We start from the raw sequence: 16,758 nt of genomic DNA on the forward strand, positions 1-16,758 counted from the left end.
TGAATAAAAAGAACTAGTGATTTTATTGGATGCTATTGTGGGGGAGGAGGGCACATGGCTTAATTAGCAAAGTAAAAAACAAAACCAAGCAAGCACACAGGAAAACCAGCTAAGCCTTGTATAAACTCAAGAGTATTAAAATATTGACAGAGAGTTGGGTAGACCTCTGCTTCTAACATAACCAGTAAAACCAATCTTATATAAACTATGGAATTCTAACTTCATGCGGGCTCCAGAGATGTAGCTCAGGTTTGCCCAACAAGTTCAGTCATCTCACTATGGAATTTGATGAATGTGTCAGTGTTGTGTGAATTGTGAGCTTATATTCAATTTAAATTCTATTTACTTTGGAATAGCTTGAAAAAGTTTGGCCCAACCTGTAATTTAACATTTGAGAAGATAAATATAAAAGAGGAAAAGGAACACTGAAAAAAATCTATGCAAAAGATAATAAAGCACATAGCAAAGAAAATTGTCATTAGAGTTCTACAGAAAGTTCTAGAGAAGTTATTAAAATTAAAGACTCAAGCAAAGGTGCTGGATAAAAGATCAACAGTGCCTGATAAAAACTGCATTTGTTTGGATCTCACTCACACAGCAACACAAAATTCAGGGCACCAGAACAAATCAGCAAGCAACACGGAACACACTGAAGGCAATGAATACTACTGAAAAATGAAAAGAAATAACCACTGTGCATACCATGTTGATACATGGAAATGCCCAATGTCATGAAGATGTCAATTTTCCTCATGTAAGTCTATGATATCAATGTAATTCTAATAAAAAGACTCTGAAGAACTATGGAATCGGTGTCAGAATAAACAAAAGTACAGAAAAGCCCACCACAGACCCACACATGCCAAGTGGAGACACTGCAGAGGAGTGAAATACAGGAGACTCAGATGTGGGAGAAACACTAGAATCCATTTCCCACTCCACATAGCAATAGATTTCAGTTTGAGTAAAGTCTTATATACATAAAGGCAGTCATTTTAAACTGTAGAAGAAAACATGGAAGAAAAAATTATTTCCATAAAGTAAAACTACTTTAAAAACCACGAACGCAGAAGTCATACACAAAAAGACTGATAAGCTGGCCAAGGGTTTTGAAAACCAAAAAGTTAACAAAAATTTAAAAATTATCCTTAGAATGGGGGAAAAATGCTTGTAACTAGTATGCCCAACAAAGGACTCATATCCAGGCTTAAAAAGAACATAAAAAAAAACAACAGAAAAAATAATGGAACAAACCGAGATCAATAGGCAAATCATTAACAGCCAATGAACCCATAAAAATGCTAAACATAATTAGAAAAGGGAGAAAATCAAGTTAATACAAAAATTCTGCTTTACACCCATCCAACTGGCAAAAGCTAGTACCTGACTGTACCAAGGGTTGGTAGGGATGTGGGGAAATGAAGGGCTCTCAAATGCTGCTGAGAGAAATGAAAACAGATCCAAACATTGTGAAAAACATTTGGGAAGATCAAGTTGAAGTGTACGTAACATATAGTTAGTTTGCACCCAATGTGCCAATCTGCAAAAGCAAAAATACTGAGATCCCCTCAGAACCAATTTTAGTAATAAAGGGCTGGAAGCAATGTAAGTATCCCACAACAGAAGAATATTTACACATGGTGAGAGCGGTGCATTTCATTGCAGAAGTTATTGTTACCATTGTTTTGCAAAGCTTTAAATCACAGCTGGTTGCCAAAAACAAAATTGGAAAAAAAAGAATGTGTTCCAGATCCAGGGCAATCCACAGAGATGATGCCACCATGTCTTTCTTTGTCTTGGTGACTGGTGAGACCATTACTCAACACCTTTGGCTTAAAGCTTATATAGCAGATATAATGAATGAACTAAATGTACATTTTTCCAACTAGAATGTCAAATGATCTTTGGGGAGAAAACTGGCCAATGTAACGGACTGAATGAACTATTTACATAACATTGTAGTTCAGACTACTAGAAAGCAGGACTTAGTTGAGTGAGCACTCATGGCTGACTGAGCAGTTAGAATAAACTATCCAGTTGCCACAGTTGTTCAGTTGTTACAGTAGTAACAATTTCATTTTAAAGCCGATCTTTAATGCAATGAATTACTTATACCCTGGCTTATTAAACTGATTAGAAGAATTAAAACACATGAATCAGGAATGGCACTTTCAATGCCAGGTGCTTAGTTTGTATCTAATAATGCCAATGATTCCATATAATTTTGAATGTACAAGCATATCTTTACATACTTCTCTAACTAAAGGCTAACCTATGCATCTATCTATCTACCTATCCACCCACTCATTTTTGCCTATTTCAGGTGAATGTAAGTGGGGTTTTCTATCTCTTTCTGTATTATCAAAATGTAATGATGTCTAACTATAGCTTACTACACAATGTACTTAATTAGACAGATTTCACTTAGAATTTTCAATTCCCTTTCCTGAATGTAAGTGTACAGTTGTGGAGCAACACTGCTCCAGGAAGGCACCTTAACCGGCTCAGCTTCAGTAGATGTGGAAGAGATGTGGACCTAGGCTGGATGTAAAACCTGATGCTTGCGTTCCATATACAAGTGTTGTCAACAGGAAAGTCTAGGAAAATAAGTCAGGGAAAACAAAACAACCCAAAGAGATCACATTTTAACAACATGGTCAGGACAACAATTCCTCAAGGAAGATAAAACAAAACTCAAGTCTGACTATTCACATTAGGGATGACACTATGCCAAAGTGTGAGTTTTCCTACAAACAAGCATTTTGTTAAATATTGAGAATGGCTATAATTTGGCAACTGTATGGGAGTTATAGGCAAGTGGTGGCAAGCATTAGGAGTGGCCTTCTGTGGGAAGTGGGTACAAGCATTAGGAGTGGCCTTCTGTGGGAAGTGGGTACAAGCATTAGGAGTGGCCTTCTGTGGGAAGTGGGTACAAGCATTAGGAGTGGCCTTCTGTGGGAAGTGGGTACAAGCAGACATTCAAACAATTCCTGAACAGTTAACCAGCTGGCCCCAAGCTTGCTGTTCATCTCCTATCATGAACAGTAGCTTTCACTGTATATATCTCTATCTGTACTCTATGTAAAACTTTGGTATTTCACACACAAAAAATCATGCGTGTTAAATGAGTACTTCAGAGATACATGTTGTAGAGTAGACACAACTTTGTCCTAGACAATGAAATTTAGTCCTTTATCACGTCTTTATTGAAAGCTTTGTGCTTGTCACTAATGTCAAACGTTTTATTTTACAGCAACAGAAATATTACATATAGATGCACCCTTTAAAGCTAAGTACTCTTAGAAACTGAAAATGCTTTGGGTTAAAAGTTAACATGAAACATACTTATAATCTGTTTAATCTGGTAATTTTCAAAATTATTAAGACTGGGTTTAAAGAAGATAATTAGGAAAGATCAGGTAATTTGTTTTGAATATAGCATATTTAAAAGAGCAATGTTCTAACAAAAAGACTTAGCTATTTTCTCTTATTGTTACCATGGCTACCCTTGGGAGGGGATATGAAGGTAGACAATGTACCCCCTCTAAATTGCAACTAATGAAATATTTACAGTCATGAGAATATATATTAACATTACTGACTGCAACACTGATTAAAATCATAAAGACTCTTGTGCGTGAAACTAAGTGTACAAATAAAGCCTCTTAAAACCCTGGGCTGAATGGCAAGTAACCAGAACAGAGACCAGAGACACTTTCTCAGACTAACCTACCAGCTCACTTTATGCTCATCAGGGCTCCAGGCATGTGGCTTCCATGTCTAAGAGCACAATAATTTTCTCAATTCAAGGCTATTTTCTCATGTACAGTTAGAATATTTTGGTGGATAGTTTTAAGAGTCAACTTGCTACAACTTAAAGTCACCAGGGATGAGTGTCTCAATGAGAAATTATCTAGATCAGGTTGGCCTGTGGGCATATTAGTTAATCTGTTTGTTAACTGATGTAGGAAGCCTTAGCCCACCATGAGCAGCACCGTTCCCTAGGCAGGGTGTCCTGGACTATGCATGACAGAAATAAGAAAGATGAGAGCAAGCAAGCATCGTGAGTGCATTATTTCTCTCTGATCCTGACTATGGATGTGGTGTGACTGTACTGCAATAATGGATGAGAATGTGAGTCAACTAAATCCTTTCTTATATGCTTTTGATCAAGGTTTTTTGTTGGTTTGTTTGTTTTTAATCACAAAACAGAAATGAAACCAGAACAAATACTGTTATGGAGTTGTGATATATTGCTCATGTAAAACAGTCAACTTCTGATCAATATAGAGAATTGTTATAGTCTGGCAACTTTTCAAGAATTATACCAGGAGCAGTCCCCTATGGGGACCCAGAAAGGCCTCTTAGGGTGGTGGGCACAGGCCACTGTTCAAACAATCCATGAGGTAAGGGTTTGGTGAAAATAAGCAACACAATCTTTCATTTTTAGATTTAGAAACTGGAACTACTGAGGGACACTAACTACAAAGATGACTCCACACACTGATTTGCTTTGGGAAGTTGCAAGTTAGGCCTGAATCCCACCTCTTCATGGCACAGCCAGCCTTCTATGTTCCTCTAAGGTGCCTCCATGACAGAAGCATTCAAAGCAACAAGGATCACAGAGGCCAAGCTAAGTTTTCAACAGTGAGCCTTGAACAAGAAGAGGGGAGTAAAAGGGTAAGATGAGACCCAAGATATTTTGCCCAGTTCACAGCTTTGTTTGGGGACAGTTAAGGTAATCAGATCAAACTATTAGCTGCATAAAGCAGGGGCGTTTCTCCTTTCCTAAAACCCTCCCCTTTCCAATGTCTATATATTTATATAAATTATAAGGGGAATAAGCATCCCTGAAATATTTTACAATAAGAGCTTAAAACTTAGGCTTTTATGGAGTGTTCAAGTGGAAGACTCATTATACATAGAAAACTGTGCTATTTTAAAAATAATCTAACATTTTTCTAGCTATCATGGAAGGCTGGAGTCCCAATGCTCAGTGTAAGACAGAAAATCCTGGGTAGAAGATAATTTTGAGAATAAGAACAAATAGTCCAAACGACTTTTACCTCTAGGTCTTGCAACTTCAATATCTCTAAAACTAAGGCCAGAAAGCTTTCTGTCTTTCACCAATACTGACTCGAAGTTTATAGCAGGACTACTCTCAAGCCATGAGAACGTGAGCTAACGGAGGTAAGTGTGAGCACTGTCCAGCGCTGGGACCAGAACATGCAGTCGCACAACTTTCTCAGCATGTGGCGAACAGGCATTTCCCACCACAGAACTGATAGCCTATTAGGATATTCCATGTCTCAGGAACCAAAACCAGAGCTAGGTGCTGAACATTTACCGGCATGCTTTGTGATTCCATGCCAATGTGCCATGGCAGTGAGATACCAGAGAAGAAAATGATCCACTCTCAATTTAACTTGTGGTTGTTTCCTCAACTCCTGAACCCTTTAATATAAACCCTTCATTCTTCATGTATGAGTCTTTTCCATGATCGATTTTCACTAATCAGTGACAATGAAAGAGAACAAAAATGAGGAAATAAAAATGATTTTCTTAGTTGCATTAAGTAAACCCCGGTTATATTGAGAACTACAGTTATATTTTAGAAAGATAACCAGTATTAATTACACTAGAACAACAAAAATCACTATATGTGCTTTCGAGAGCTATACTTAAACTAAAAAAAAAATCATGTGAAATCAAACTAGTTTTCCTTTTTTTTTTTTTTTTTTTTTTTTTGGTTTTTCAAGACAGGGTTTCTATGTATTGCTTTGGAGGCTGTCCTGGAACTCACTCTGTAGACCAGGCTGGTCTCGAACTTACAGAGATCCGCTTGCCTCTGCCTCCCAAGTGCTGGGATTAAAGGCGTGTGCCACCACTGCCCGGCCTAGTTTTCTTTTTTAAAGACACTAAGTAACTACACTGGAGTAATATTTTGAAGTGGCAGTAAGAATATTAAAAAGTCCAATTATATCATTTACAATAATGTTCTGATTTTTTAAAATTTGAAGTATAAAATTACTACTTTATTTTTCTAAGTGTGATCCTTATAAACACAAGGAACAAAGCTTAATAAAGATGAAAAGAATTTGAACATTAAATTTTAAAAACGTTCCAGGTCTTTGAGAAGATTCTATTAAAAGCAGGGAGCTCGGGAAGTAGACTGCACTGTCACATCATTTCAGGACTGCTGCCATTATCAACGTTGTGTCAAGTGCAGCTTAACAAGACAAATGAGAAAAATGTGTCACACATTCTCTTCATCAGAGTCTTATCATCACCAACAGAACTGTGCTTTTCAAGGTGTTAATAATTTTAACTATAATTAACTACAATTAAATACTAACCCTTACCATGTATTTGTAATTAATGGTTTATTCTTAGTATTAAAAAGCACTTAACTCAATTAAAATTTCAGGATATTCATTAGATGTGCTAGAATTAAAATGCCTAAGATTAATCTTAAAATTAGTTGACAACAATTCACATATATACAAGTATTTAACATTTTTATACAAAGCACTTTTAAAAGCATAAAAAATGTAATCATTATCGCTGTATTTAACCCCTGGACACTACTGAACTATTACAGCCTTAAGTCTAAGTAGTTAATTGAGTTATTAATGTAGTAAAAGTCACTAAATATGATATACATAAAAAGCAGAGCTATGCCAATTTAATAGCTATTTTAATGATTGTAAGAATGATCAAAAAGGTAAATAATAAAGCAACAATTAATAGATGACATATTCTGGTAGTGTTCAAGGGAAGACCTTGGAAACAAATTTTAATTTAACAGTAAAAATATTCATTCAATACTTTTAAATTATAATCTACTGAGAAAGAATATTTTAGTGAAAATATATTTTTCTATTTTTGCTAACTCATTTTCTCTAAGCAAACATATTTTAATGAATTATTCTGATGAGTAGGAATTAAGAAATGTTTACTATACTGTCACTTTTGTCAACAAAATGTTCTATGTGGCCAAATCTCTCAGTATACATGGCTAACCAATCAGATATAACTAATAAATAATAAAATCAACAATAAAACAAAACCCTTCTGAATTATAACCTTATTAAAAACAAGCCATTATAAATTTATTCAGTCCACAGGCTAATAGTTCATCCCATACAGATGAGCAGACAAATACTAGCCTTCCCATTCAAAATGGTAACCATATACTAAGATTAATTTGATAAATCTGAATATCTAAAGTTTTAACTCTATACATTTAAAAGCATCTGCAGAACCAGGGATATCTTATAGGCCTCTAACTAACAGGCCAGCTGAACTCACAGTTCTAGTGAGACAACCCTGACAATTGACGTGCTCATCCACCATGAGACAGTCACCTAAAATCAACTGCAATGCTAGTGTTGTTAGTGTTTGCGTGGCAACCCTTCATGAGTTCACGAAGAATACAGGTTATCAGTGGCCATCCTACCACCTCCCACATTCACCACAAACCAAGAAGCACTTCATCTCTAACTTTCCCTGTCTAGGAACCTGGAACTAAAGGTGCTTGCTCATCATGAGGTTGACAAGCAAAAGTGAAAAAAGGCTGTATCTCCAGCGAGTGTCCTTTAGTGCTATTTAACATAGTACATGCAAATCCAGATGAACAGTACTGGATAATGTCTGCCCCTCTGAGATGTGTGTGACAGGTGCTGGGACAGAGGCACCCATCTGGCTGGTGCATCAGAATACGTAGGACGGGGGGCCGGGGGAGGGAGGTGGCGGCTGAACAATTTCAGGTCAAGAAGCATCGGCAGAGGAAGACGTTTTCAGCATTAAATATTTTTAAATCTTGACACCATCTTAGAATACAAAGATTTCATTACCAACATTACTTTCCTAAATCTATACTGTGCAAGGTATTTAGGGAACTTCTCCTAACATGCATTAAATGAGCACATCTACCTCACAATCTCTCCAGAGCTGATCTATGTGTAAAGTCTAGACAATGACATCTACAAATTGCCTCAGCATTCTACATCTTTGTTCTATCAGATTCTCTGAGAAACTCATTTACCTTGTATTTGAGTAATTTAGAAAGCAGCTTAGTTGTATAAATTTACATGAAGAACATTCCTAAAGCTCTGCAGCCAAAGTCAAAGGAAAGACAAAGAGGACACAGGGAGGAGGGAGCAGCAGAAAGGCATGCAGTGGTGAAATGGCACACGGCACATGCTCAGGGCTCTGCAGCCAGAGGCAAAGAACAAGGAGGCAGAAGGCATCGGGGCAGCACACAGTGAGTCTCTTACACGTCTGCCTTTGCTAGCTGGAGGACAGGACGGGGAGCGCTTCAACAGAGAGAGAACACCACGTTACACATATTCACAGGGAAGGAGCCAGGCCCTCCTTATCAACACACGCATACAGACTTATGCACAAGCCACTTTTTGATACATTCAAGTACACATATATCCAGGAAAAACTGTAGGATAAAAACAGTAAGGAGACAACTGCTCAGATGTAGTCTAAGGCTGATGAGGTTTTCATTGGCACACGCATTGTGACCCACATGGCAACATTCCATAAGGAAGTGGACAATTTCAACAACAGATCTATTTAGTTTTGTTTGCCATAAAATACTTATTTGAGCCCTAGTAGCCCCTCCCACAAATCACCCATGCAATATATAATTAAGCAAATTTGCTTTATACATTTACCTACCAACTCTTACTCTTTTCAAAGGTGGCTTTTAAAATGTTAAGAGCTAAATTAGGATTCATCAGCAAAGACAATATACAAAACAAAAACATAGTTCTAAACTGTCTACCCTGACTACATCTTCACATTGAGATTGGCTATAAGAGGATGGAAAAGAGAACGTGGGTGAGAACAAATGTAAAACCAAGACACTAGTGAAAGGGGAACCACGACTGAGATTGATATTCTGAGCATCTCATTCAGATTTTAAATGAGGATAAAGTTTATGCTTAAACTCTGCCTGCTGAGATAATGCTTTTTCCCTGTCTGTCAGAATATGAGAAATAAACAAAACAAACTCAAGAAAAATCATGAACGGGAAAATGATTCTATGTTATGAAATGATAGTTTTAATAGTCCCAAATTAAAGAATAAAAGTAGGAGATTAGAAGGTAAATTTGGAGGAGAGGACCTACAAGTAGTAAAACTGAGAACCCTGAAGGTAACAGTGGGCCTGTGTGGAGAAGATGGACGATGCGTAGACACAACACCATATGAAACTAGCAATTGTGCTTAACACAAACTTTTCTTCTCCTAAACATGCAAGGCTGAGAGCTGCAATTAGGGCTAGTTATTTAGCATTCTTGTCTATAGTGGTGACAGAAGATGGAAGGGTATGACCATAAGGATGGGATTCTGGATTGCTTAAGCACCAGAACCTACCTCATGCAGGGCAAGTCATACACCGTAAGCAAGATGTATACTACAACCAGATTTAAGATAAAGAATAATCTAGACTCAATTATTCCTTAAATATTCTAAATGCCTAACAGTGGAAGCTACTGAACTTGGGTTTCACAGTACCTTGGATGTGAAACAGGAAAATATTAAATATTTAATGCTATTATTGAAACATAGTTTTACTATGGCTTCAATGATAAAATGAATGAATGGCTAACATTGGAAAACAAGTTCACAGTTATGAACAATAAACAAAAGAAACAAGAGGGTTATATTATAAACTATAAGTTAAGAACAAGATTTTTTTAAAATGGGAGCTTAGTGCTAGCCTTCCCTGTAACAGAAAAAAATAATTTTCTAATAGTCATGAGATTAAACAATTCCAAAGAAGGAACTGTGGTTCATGTTCTTAGCCAGGGGAAGGCTAAGCACTAAAGTGAAGTCACACTGGTAGACAAGAAACGAATCTAGAGTAGATGAAGAGAGGAGACCAACCTGGCAAGGAAATGTTCTGAAATCCCTGAAGGCATTATATGATTTAAATATTCATGAGAGTGGTACTACAGCATAACTATTTGTCAGATGAGCAAACATAGCTATTGAAGGTCAGGTTATTTCCTTCAAACTCCACGCTAGAAAGTGGAATAGCCAGCTTTTGAGTTTTACCAGAATAACGGAAGGACAGAAGGAACAGCAGTGTCACACCTTGGAAAAGTCGAGACAAGAAGCAAAGACTCAACAGCTTTTTACACCCAGCTCTTCACTGTGTGCTAGGAGTTCCTCACACTACGTAAACTCCAGTGTGCTAGGAGTTCCTCCGCACTACGTAAACTCCAGTGTGCTAGGAGTTCCTCCGCACTACGTAAACTCCAGTTTGCTAGGAGTTCCGCACTACGTAAACCCCAGTGTGCTAGGAGTTCCTCACTACGTAAACTCCAGTGTGCTAGGAGTTCCTCCGCACTACGTAAACTCCAGTGTGCTAGGAGTTCCTCACACTATGTAAACTCCAGTGTGCTAGGAGTTCCTCCGCACTACGTAAACTCCAGTGTGCTAGGAGTTCCGCACTACGTAAACCCCAGTGTGCTAGGAGTTCCTCACTACGTAAACTCCAGTGTGCTAGGAGTTCCTCACTACGTAAACTCCAGTGTGCTAGGAGTTCCTCACACTATGTAAACTCCAGTGTGCTAGGAGTTCCTCACTACGTAAACTCCAGTGTGCTAGGAGTTCCTCACACTATGTAAACTCCAGTGTGCTAGGAGTTCCTCACACTATGTAAACTCCAGTGTGCTAGGAGTTCCTCACTACGTAAACCCCAGTGTGCTAGGAGTTCCTCACTACGTAAACCCCAGTGTGCTAGGAGTTCCTCACTACGTAAACCCCAGTGTGCTAGGAGTTCCTCACTACGTAAACCCCAGTGTGCTAGGAGTTCCTCACTACGTAAACTCCAGTGTGCTAGGAGTTCCTCCGCACTACGTAAACTCCAGTGTGCTAGGAGTTCCGCACTACGTAAACTCCTGTGTGCTAGCAGTTCCTCACTACGTAAACCCCAGTGTGCTAGGAGTTCCTCACTACGTAAACTCCAGTGTGCTAGGAGTTCCTCCGCACTACGTAAACTCCAGTGTGCTAGGAGTTCCTCCGCACTATGTAAACCCCAGTGTGCTAGGAGTTCCTCACACTATGTAAACTCCAGTGTGCTAGGAGTTCCGCACTACGTAAACTCCAGTGTGCTAGGAGTTCCTCACTACGTAAACCCCAGTGTGCTAGGAGTTCCTCACTACATAAACCCCAGTGTGCTAGGAGTTCCTCACTACGTAAACTCCAGTGTGCTAGGAGTTCCTCACTACGTAAACTCCAGTGTGCTAGGAGTTCCTCACACTACGTAAACTCCAGTGTGCTAGGAGTTCCTCACTACGTAAACTCCAGTGTGCTAGGAGTTCCTCACTACGTAAACTCCAGTGTGCTAGGAGTTCCGCACTACGTAAACTCCAGTGTGCTAGGAGTTCCGCACTACGTAAACTCCAGTGTGCTAGGAGTTCCTCACACTATGTAAACTCCAGTGTGCTAGGAGTTCCTCACACTATGTAAACTCCAGTGTGCTAGGAGTTCCGCACTACGTAAACTCCAGTGTGCTAGGAGTTCCTCACTACGTAAACTCCAGTGTGCTAGGAGTTCCTCACACTATGTAAACTCCAGTGTGCTAGGAGTTCCTCGCACTATGTAAACTCCAGTGTGCTAGGAGTTCCTCCGCACTACGTAAACTCCAGTGTGCTAGTAGTTCCTCACTACGTAAACTCCAGTGTGCCAAGAGTTCCTCACTACGTAAACTCCAGTGTGCTAGGAGTTCCTCCGCACTACGTAAACTCCAGTGTGCTAGGAGTTCCTCACACTAGGTAAACTCCAGTGTGCTAGGAGTTCCTCACATTATGTAAACTCCAGTGTGCTAGGAGTTCCTCACTACGTAAACTCCAGTGTGCTAGGAGTTCCTCACACTATGTAAACTCCAGTGTGCTAGGAGTTCCTCACTACGTAAACTCCAGTGTGCTAGGAGTTCCTCACACTATGTAAACTCCAGTGTGCTAGCAGTTCCTCACTACGTAAACTCCAGTGTGCTAGGAGTTCCTCACTAAGTAAACTCCAGTGTGCTAGGAGTTCCTCACTACGTAAACTCCAGTGTGCTAGGAGTTCCGCACTACGTAAGCTCCAGTGTGCTAGGAGTTCCTCACTACGTAAACTCCAGTGTGCTAGGAGTTCCTCACTAAGTAAACTCCAGTGTGCTAGGAGTTCCTCACTACGTAAACCCCAGTGTGCTAGGAGTTCCTCGCACTATGTAAACTCCAGCTCAGTGTTGGAGATGAGCTTATTGCTGCACAACAGGGGCTGAAGGATCAGTCAGGGAAAGTAAGGCTGAGAAATGGCTGTGACTTGGACGCACTTTCCGTACATCTGGAAGGGAAATTCCAGAGTGCTCCTGAGAGTAGGAGCCTAGCAGAGGGGACACTCTTCACAGATCTCTACAGAGAAGAGTTTATTTGTTTGCTGAAATACATACTGTTAGGTTTTACAATCTGAGTGTTTATGGGAAAGGAAAGGATGGAGGCAAGAGTTTGTTAAACAGTGAATATAGTCTATCAGGAAAAAAGAACTATGTAATTACTCAAACTTTCTCTTCATCTTTCTAATGTGAATAAAGAAAATTATTACATTGTTTTAATATACCAAAACAGCAGACTGCAACATGGAATTTCACGGTTTTTAGAGTCAGTTATCTTTCAATTATATTATTGAATCATCCAGCATAATTTAGTGTTTTAGAAACAACAACAAAGATTTCCATTTTGGGAGGGAAACAGGTTTTGGTATATTTCCAAACATACTAAAAAGTTTCTATGTTGTTCAGTAATTTGAAAATATAGTATCAAGAATTTTTTTCAGTGGAAAATTATGCTGAAATCATCTTCTGAATATAATACCGTACTTTAACAAAATATTAGGAAGAAAACATTTAAAGAACTTCCCATCATTTAAAAATACTATGTACACTATTTGCATTTAAATGCTTTTATCTTTTAATTTCTGTAAAGTATTCATGTTCTATGTCAAGGATTACTGAGTCATCTAATGGGAAACAGAAAACAAATATAACAGGCAGTGTAGGTAGAAAACGAATGTATCACACACTTATTAGAAGCTTCTAAATTATTAAATCTACAGAACTAATTCAGACAAAATATGCTAATGCATCCAATTTATGGGGTAAACAGTGTGTATGATAACTTAAAATCATTTTCCACATCAGAAATCTGTATTAAAAGTTCATTTATATTCTGTGTTACAGCAAAATTGTGAGTTTAACCTTTTAAATGCCACTTTTGTGATTTCTCCCACAGATTTTAAACCAACACAGAAACAGCAAGATGCTAAAAAGAAAAGGAGAAAGTAAAACAGAAACCATGAAAAATGAAAATGAACAATTTCTTATAAATAGTGACAATATTTAAGTAAGCAAAGAATGGAAATCACAGAATCCCCAAAGGCCAAAGCAATTTTAAAAGTGTTTCTTACTTTACTACTTTTGATAATAAACTGTAATATTTAAGATAAGAAGGATGCATTTGGCTCATATAAATTTCCAAGTGGTATTTCTAAAACTGAATTACTAGGCAAATTCTTCAAATCAATTCACTGATCTCTTTTACTGAAGGATGCATTGGTTTGAAAATTAAAGACTTACGTCATCCAAAAAATCAATCAGTGAGGATGAAGAAGAAGAAAAGGAATCCTATTTAACGAATTCAGCAATAAAAAAATAGAAAATATGGATGAAGCAATTTAATACAAACAAATAATAAATCAAAATTTTGTAAAACAATTGAAATGCAAATGACATTTGTTTAAATAAATAAATGAGAAAAGCAGTCACTGTCACTGTTGTCAAGGAACTTAGGGTTACTTTTCAAAGTATGATTCTTCCTTTTCCAAAGAAATGAAATTCTGCTACTGTACCCAAAGTAATAAAATGGCAAATCACTGATTATTAAACTAACGGTACACTTTTGAAATAACAATTGAAATAGGTCATCAGAATCTCTGCTTCTAATTCTTCTTGCTGGAATACAAGCGGTTCAAAAGGAACTTTGTCTACTGCGCTCACCGCCCTATTTCCAGCACTTAAAGCGGAGCACAGAGCATTCCACATTAGAGTCTGGATTTCCAACTGCTGTAAAAGGTGATAACCAATAGCTTACATTTTCTGACATAAATCATGCTTTGATAGTATACTGACTTTTTTTTTCAGCAGAATATTTAAATAATAAAGAATGACAAGGAACTACACAATCACTATTTCAGAGTAAAGCTAACAAGAGTGTAGGTTAGCACTTTAGTCAAAAAGCAGTATCCTTACCGCTTACTTCTTAATGACCTGGCATGAAAGCCAACAGCAAGCTACTGTGAACGCACATGTTTTCACTTATTTTTATTGTGCCTCTAAGCTTGGAGACAAGGAAAATGTTTTCAAAAGCTGGGATGTGCTCTGCTTTCACTGTTTCTTGGGGGGGGGGTTGAACCTGCTTTTAGGTCTAATAACAACTTGGGTTTCAGACTTTCTTAGATGTTTTTATTACATACAAGTGTGGTCATACTTTCAATAAGAATGCAGACATAGTCCTCCCTCACATTCTTCTATTCACATGTTTATATGATTTTAGGTTCTCTTATGTGGCTGTAATAAAAGTTTTACTGCAAGTAAATGTTAGACCCCAGAGTGAGTTTTCAGTAATGCAGAGGATACTCAGGGCAGTATCACTTACTTCAAATTGATCCAGAGCATCGGTAGGCGTATTCAAAAATGCCAAGAAAGAATGCTGTGAGTCTTGGTGCTCTATACCTAGAAGACAGCAGCAACTTTTTTTTTTAAAGTAGAACAATTAAAACTAATTTTTAAGGATAACCTTTCCTGTCTCAGTCTACTAAAGTATTTAAAAATAAAACTACTATACAAGGCTTATTAACTTTGCATAGTTAAAAAACAAAATACATTAGTGCTTCCTAGACTCAACAGTTAAATTAGACTAATTTCCATGACAGTTCTCTGAGTCAATAGTTAACAAAGTTCTTTTTCCATCTAGTACAGTGGTTGCAGTATGTGGGTGGCAACCCACCTGGGAGTCGAATGATCCTTCCACAGGTGTCGTATATCAGATATCCAACACATCAGATGTTTACATCATGATTCACAACAGTAGCAACATCACAGTTATGAAATAGCAACGAAATAATTTTATGGCTGGAGGTCACCACGACATGAGGAACTGTATTTAAGGGTCACAGCTTTAGGAAGGCTGAGAACCATTACTCTAGTACAGCATAATAAAACAAAATAGAATAGAATCTTTTGGGAAATTTGATAAAAAAAAAACTAGAAGCTAGATTATTTGTGATTTTTCTAAACTCATTTACCACCCAAACAAGGTTCCTCTTTTGAAATACTTTTTAAAAAAATAATATTTTCAGAAATTTTGAAATATATTTATTTCATAAATAACAGTGATAAAATAAGTAAACTTAATTAATTTCCCATTTCAGATATTAGCTTACTGAAGTATGAAGAATCAAAAATTCAGTTCTCAGATGATTTTTAAAAAATGCATATATATCTTTTGCAATGACAGTAAGTTTAAATACATAATCTCAAAACAACACAGAAATGATAATAAATACTAGGGAAGATAGATCATCAATGGCCTATCGTAAATTTAAAATTTAAAAAATATATGTATATGTGTTTTTCCTTCATGTATGTCTGTGCACCACATACATGCAGTGCCTGAGAGGGCCAGAAGAGGGCATCAGCACCCTGAAACTGGAATTACAGAATGGTGTGAGCCACCATGTGGGTGCTGAAGATTAAACATGGGTTCTCTAGAAAAGTAGCCAATGCTCTCACTGCTGAGCCATCTTTCTAGCCCCTATTAAACAACTTTGACTTTTCTATCCTGAGGAGTTAGCAACTGGTTTGTGCTTCTCCCCCCAGCCCTCAGGGCAGGTACGCTCTGATCTCTATTTATGCACATGCCCACACATGTGCATTTAAAGGCCAGAGGTCAGTTGTCTTGCTTTATTGGGCTCCATTTTGTTTCTGAAACATCACTAAGACTAGGGCTCACCATCTGGCTAGAATGGCTGGCCACCGAACTCCAGGGTTTCTGTTTCTTTTGCCTCCCAGTGCTGAGATTATAGGTATATCCCTTCACCTCAGATGATGGGACTGTGGCTGCTCAGAATCTAAGCTCAGGTCCTCACACATGCAAAGTAAGCATTTTACACACTGAGGCATCTCCTCATCATTGATTTACATGCTTCTTAGTATTTTTCTAATATATCAGTTATGAAATAGGCAGTTCAGAAATTTATTAAGTAAATAAATGTTTATAATGAGTCTACTATGAATAGCTGAGATGGCTCAGCAGATAAAGGCTCTTGCTGCCAAGTCTGAAGACCCGAGTTCAATCCCTAAGACTCACATGGTGAAAGAGAGAACTAACTCCTAAGATCTGTTCTCTAGCCTCTGTATGTGTGCCAAGGCATGCACATCCCCCCACACCCCATACACACAAATAAATGGTTTTTAAAAGAGCCTATTTTGTAACAGATACTCTTCTAGATACTGGAGTTAAAATAGTAAACAAAGTATAGAAAAGGTCTTTGCCTTTATTTTGTAAACATATTTAGATAGCACATTATATTATATTGTAACCTAATGAAATTTTATTTTGCAATATTCTGAATAAAAAGCCTTTGTTTAACATGCTTTCATAAAGCAATGTGTTATAAACTTAAAAAGTCTTTTAT

General features: G+C 37.7%; 1 protein-coding gene across 1 annotated transcript in view; it reads right to left on the reverse strand.

Annotated features, from left to right (window-relative positions):
* The window catches only part of Cdc42bpa (CDC42 binding protein kinase alpha), a 176,399-nt gene that overhangs the window by 35,659 nt on the left and 123,982 nt on the right, over positions 1-16,758 (reverse strand). The window contains 3 exon segments of the mRNA XM_040737372.1: positions 8,280-8,318; positions 13,640-13,687; positions 14,718-14,794. Of these exon segments, the coding sequence (XP_040593306.1) occupies positions 8,280-8,318; positions 13,640-13,687; positions 14,718-14,794 (164 nt within the window).

Source organism: Mesocricetus auratus, unplaced genomic scaffold (assembly GCF_017639785.1).
Source record: "Mesocricetus auratus isolate SY011 unplaced genomic scaffold, BCM_Maur_2.0 Super-Scaffold_100676, whole genome shotgun sequence".
Classification (NCBI taxonomy): domain Eukaryota; kingdom Metazoa; phylum Chordata; class Mammalia; order Rodentia; family Cricetidae; genus Mesocricetus; species Mesocricetus auratus.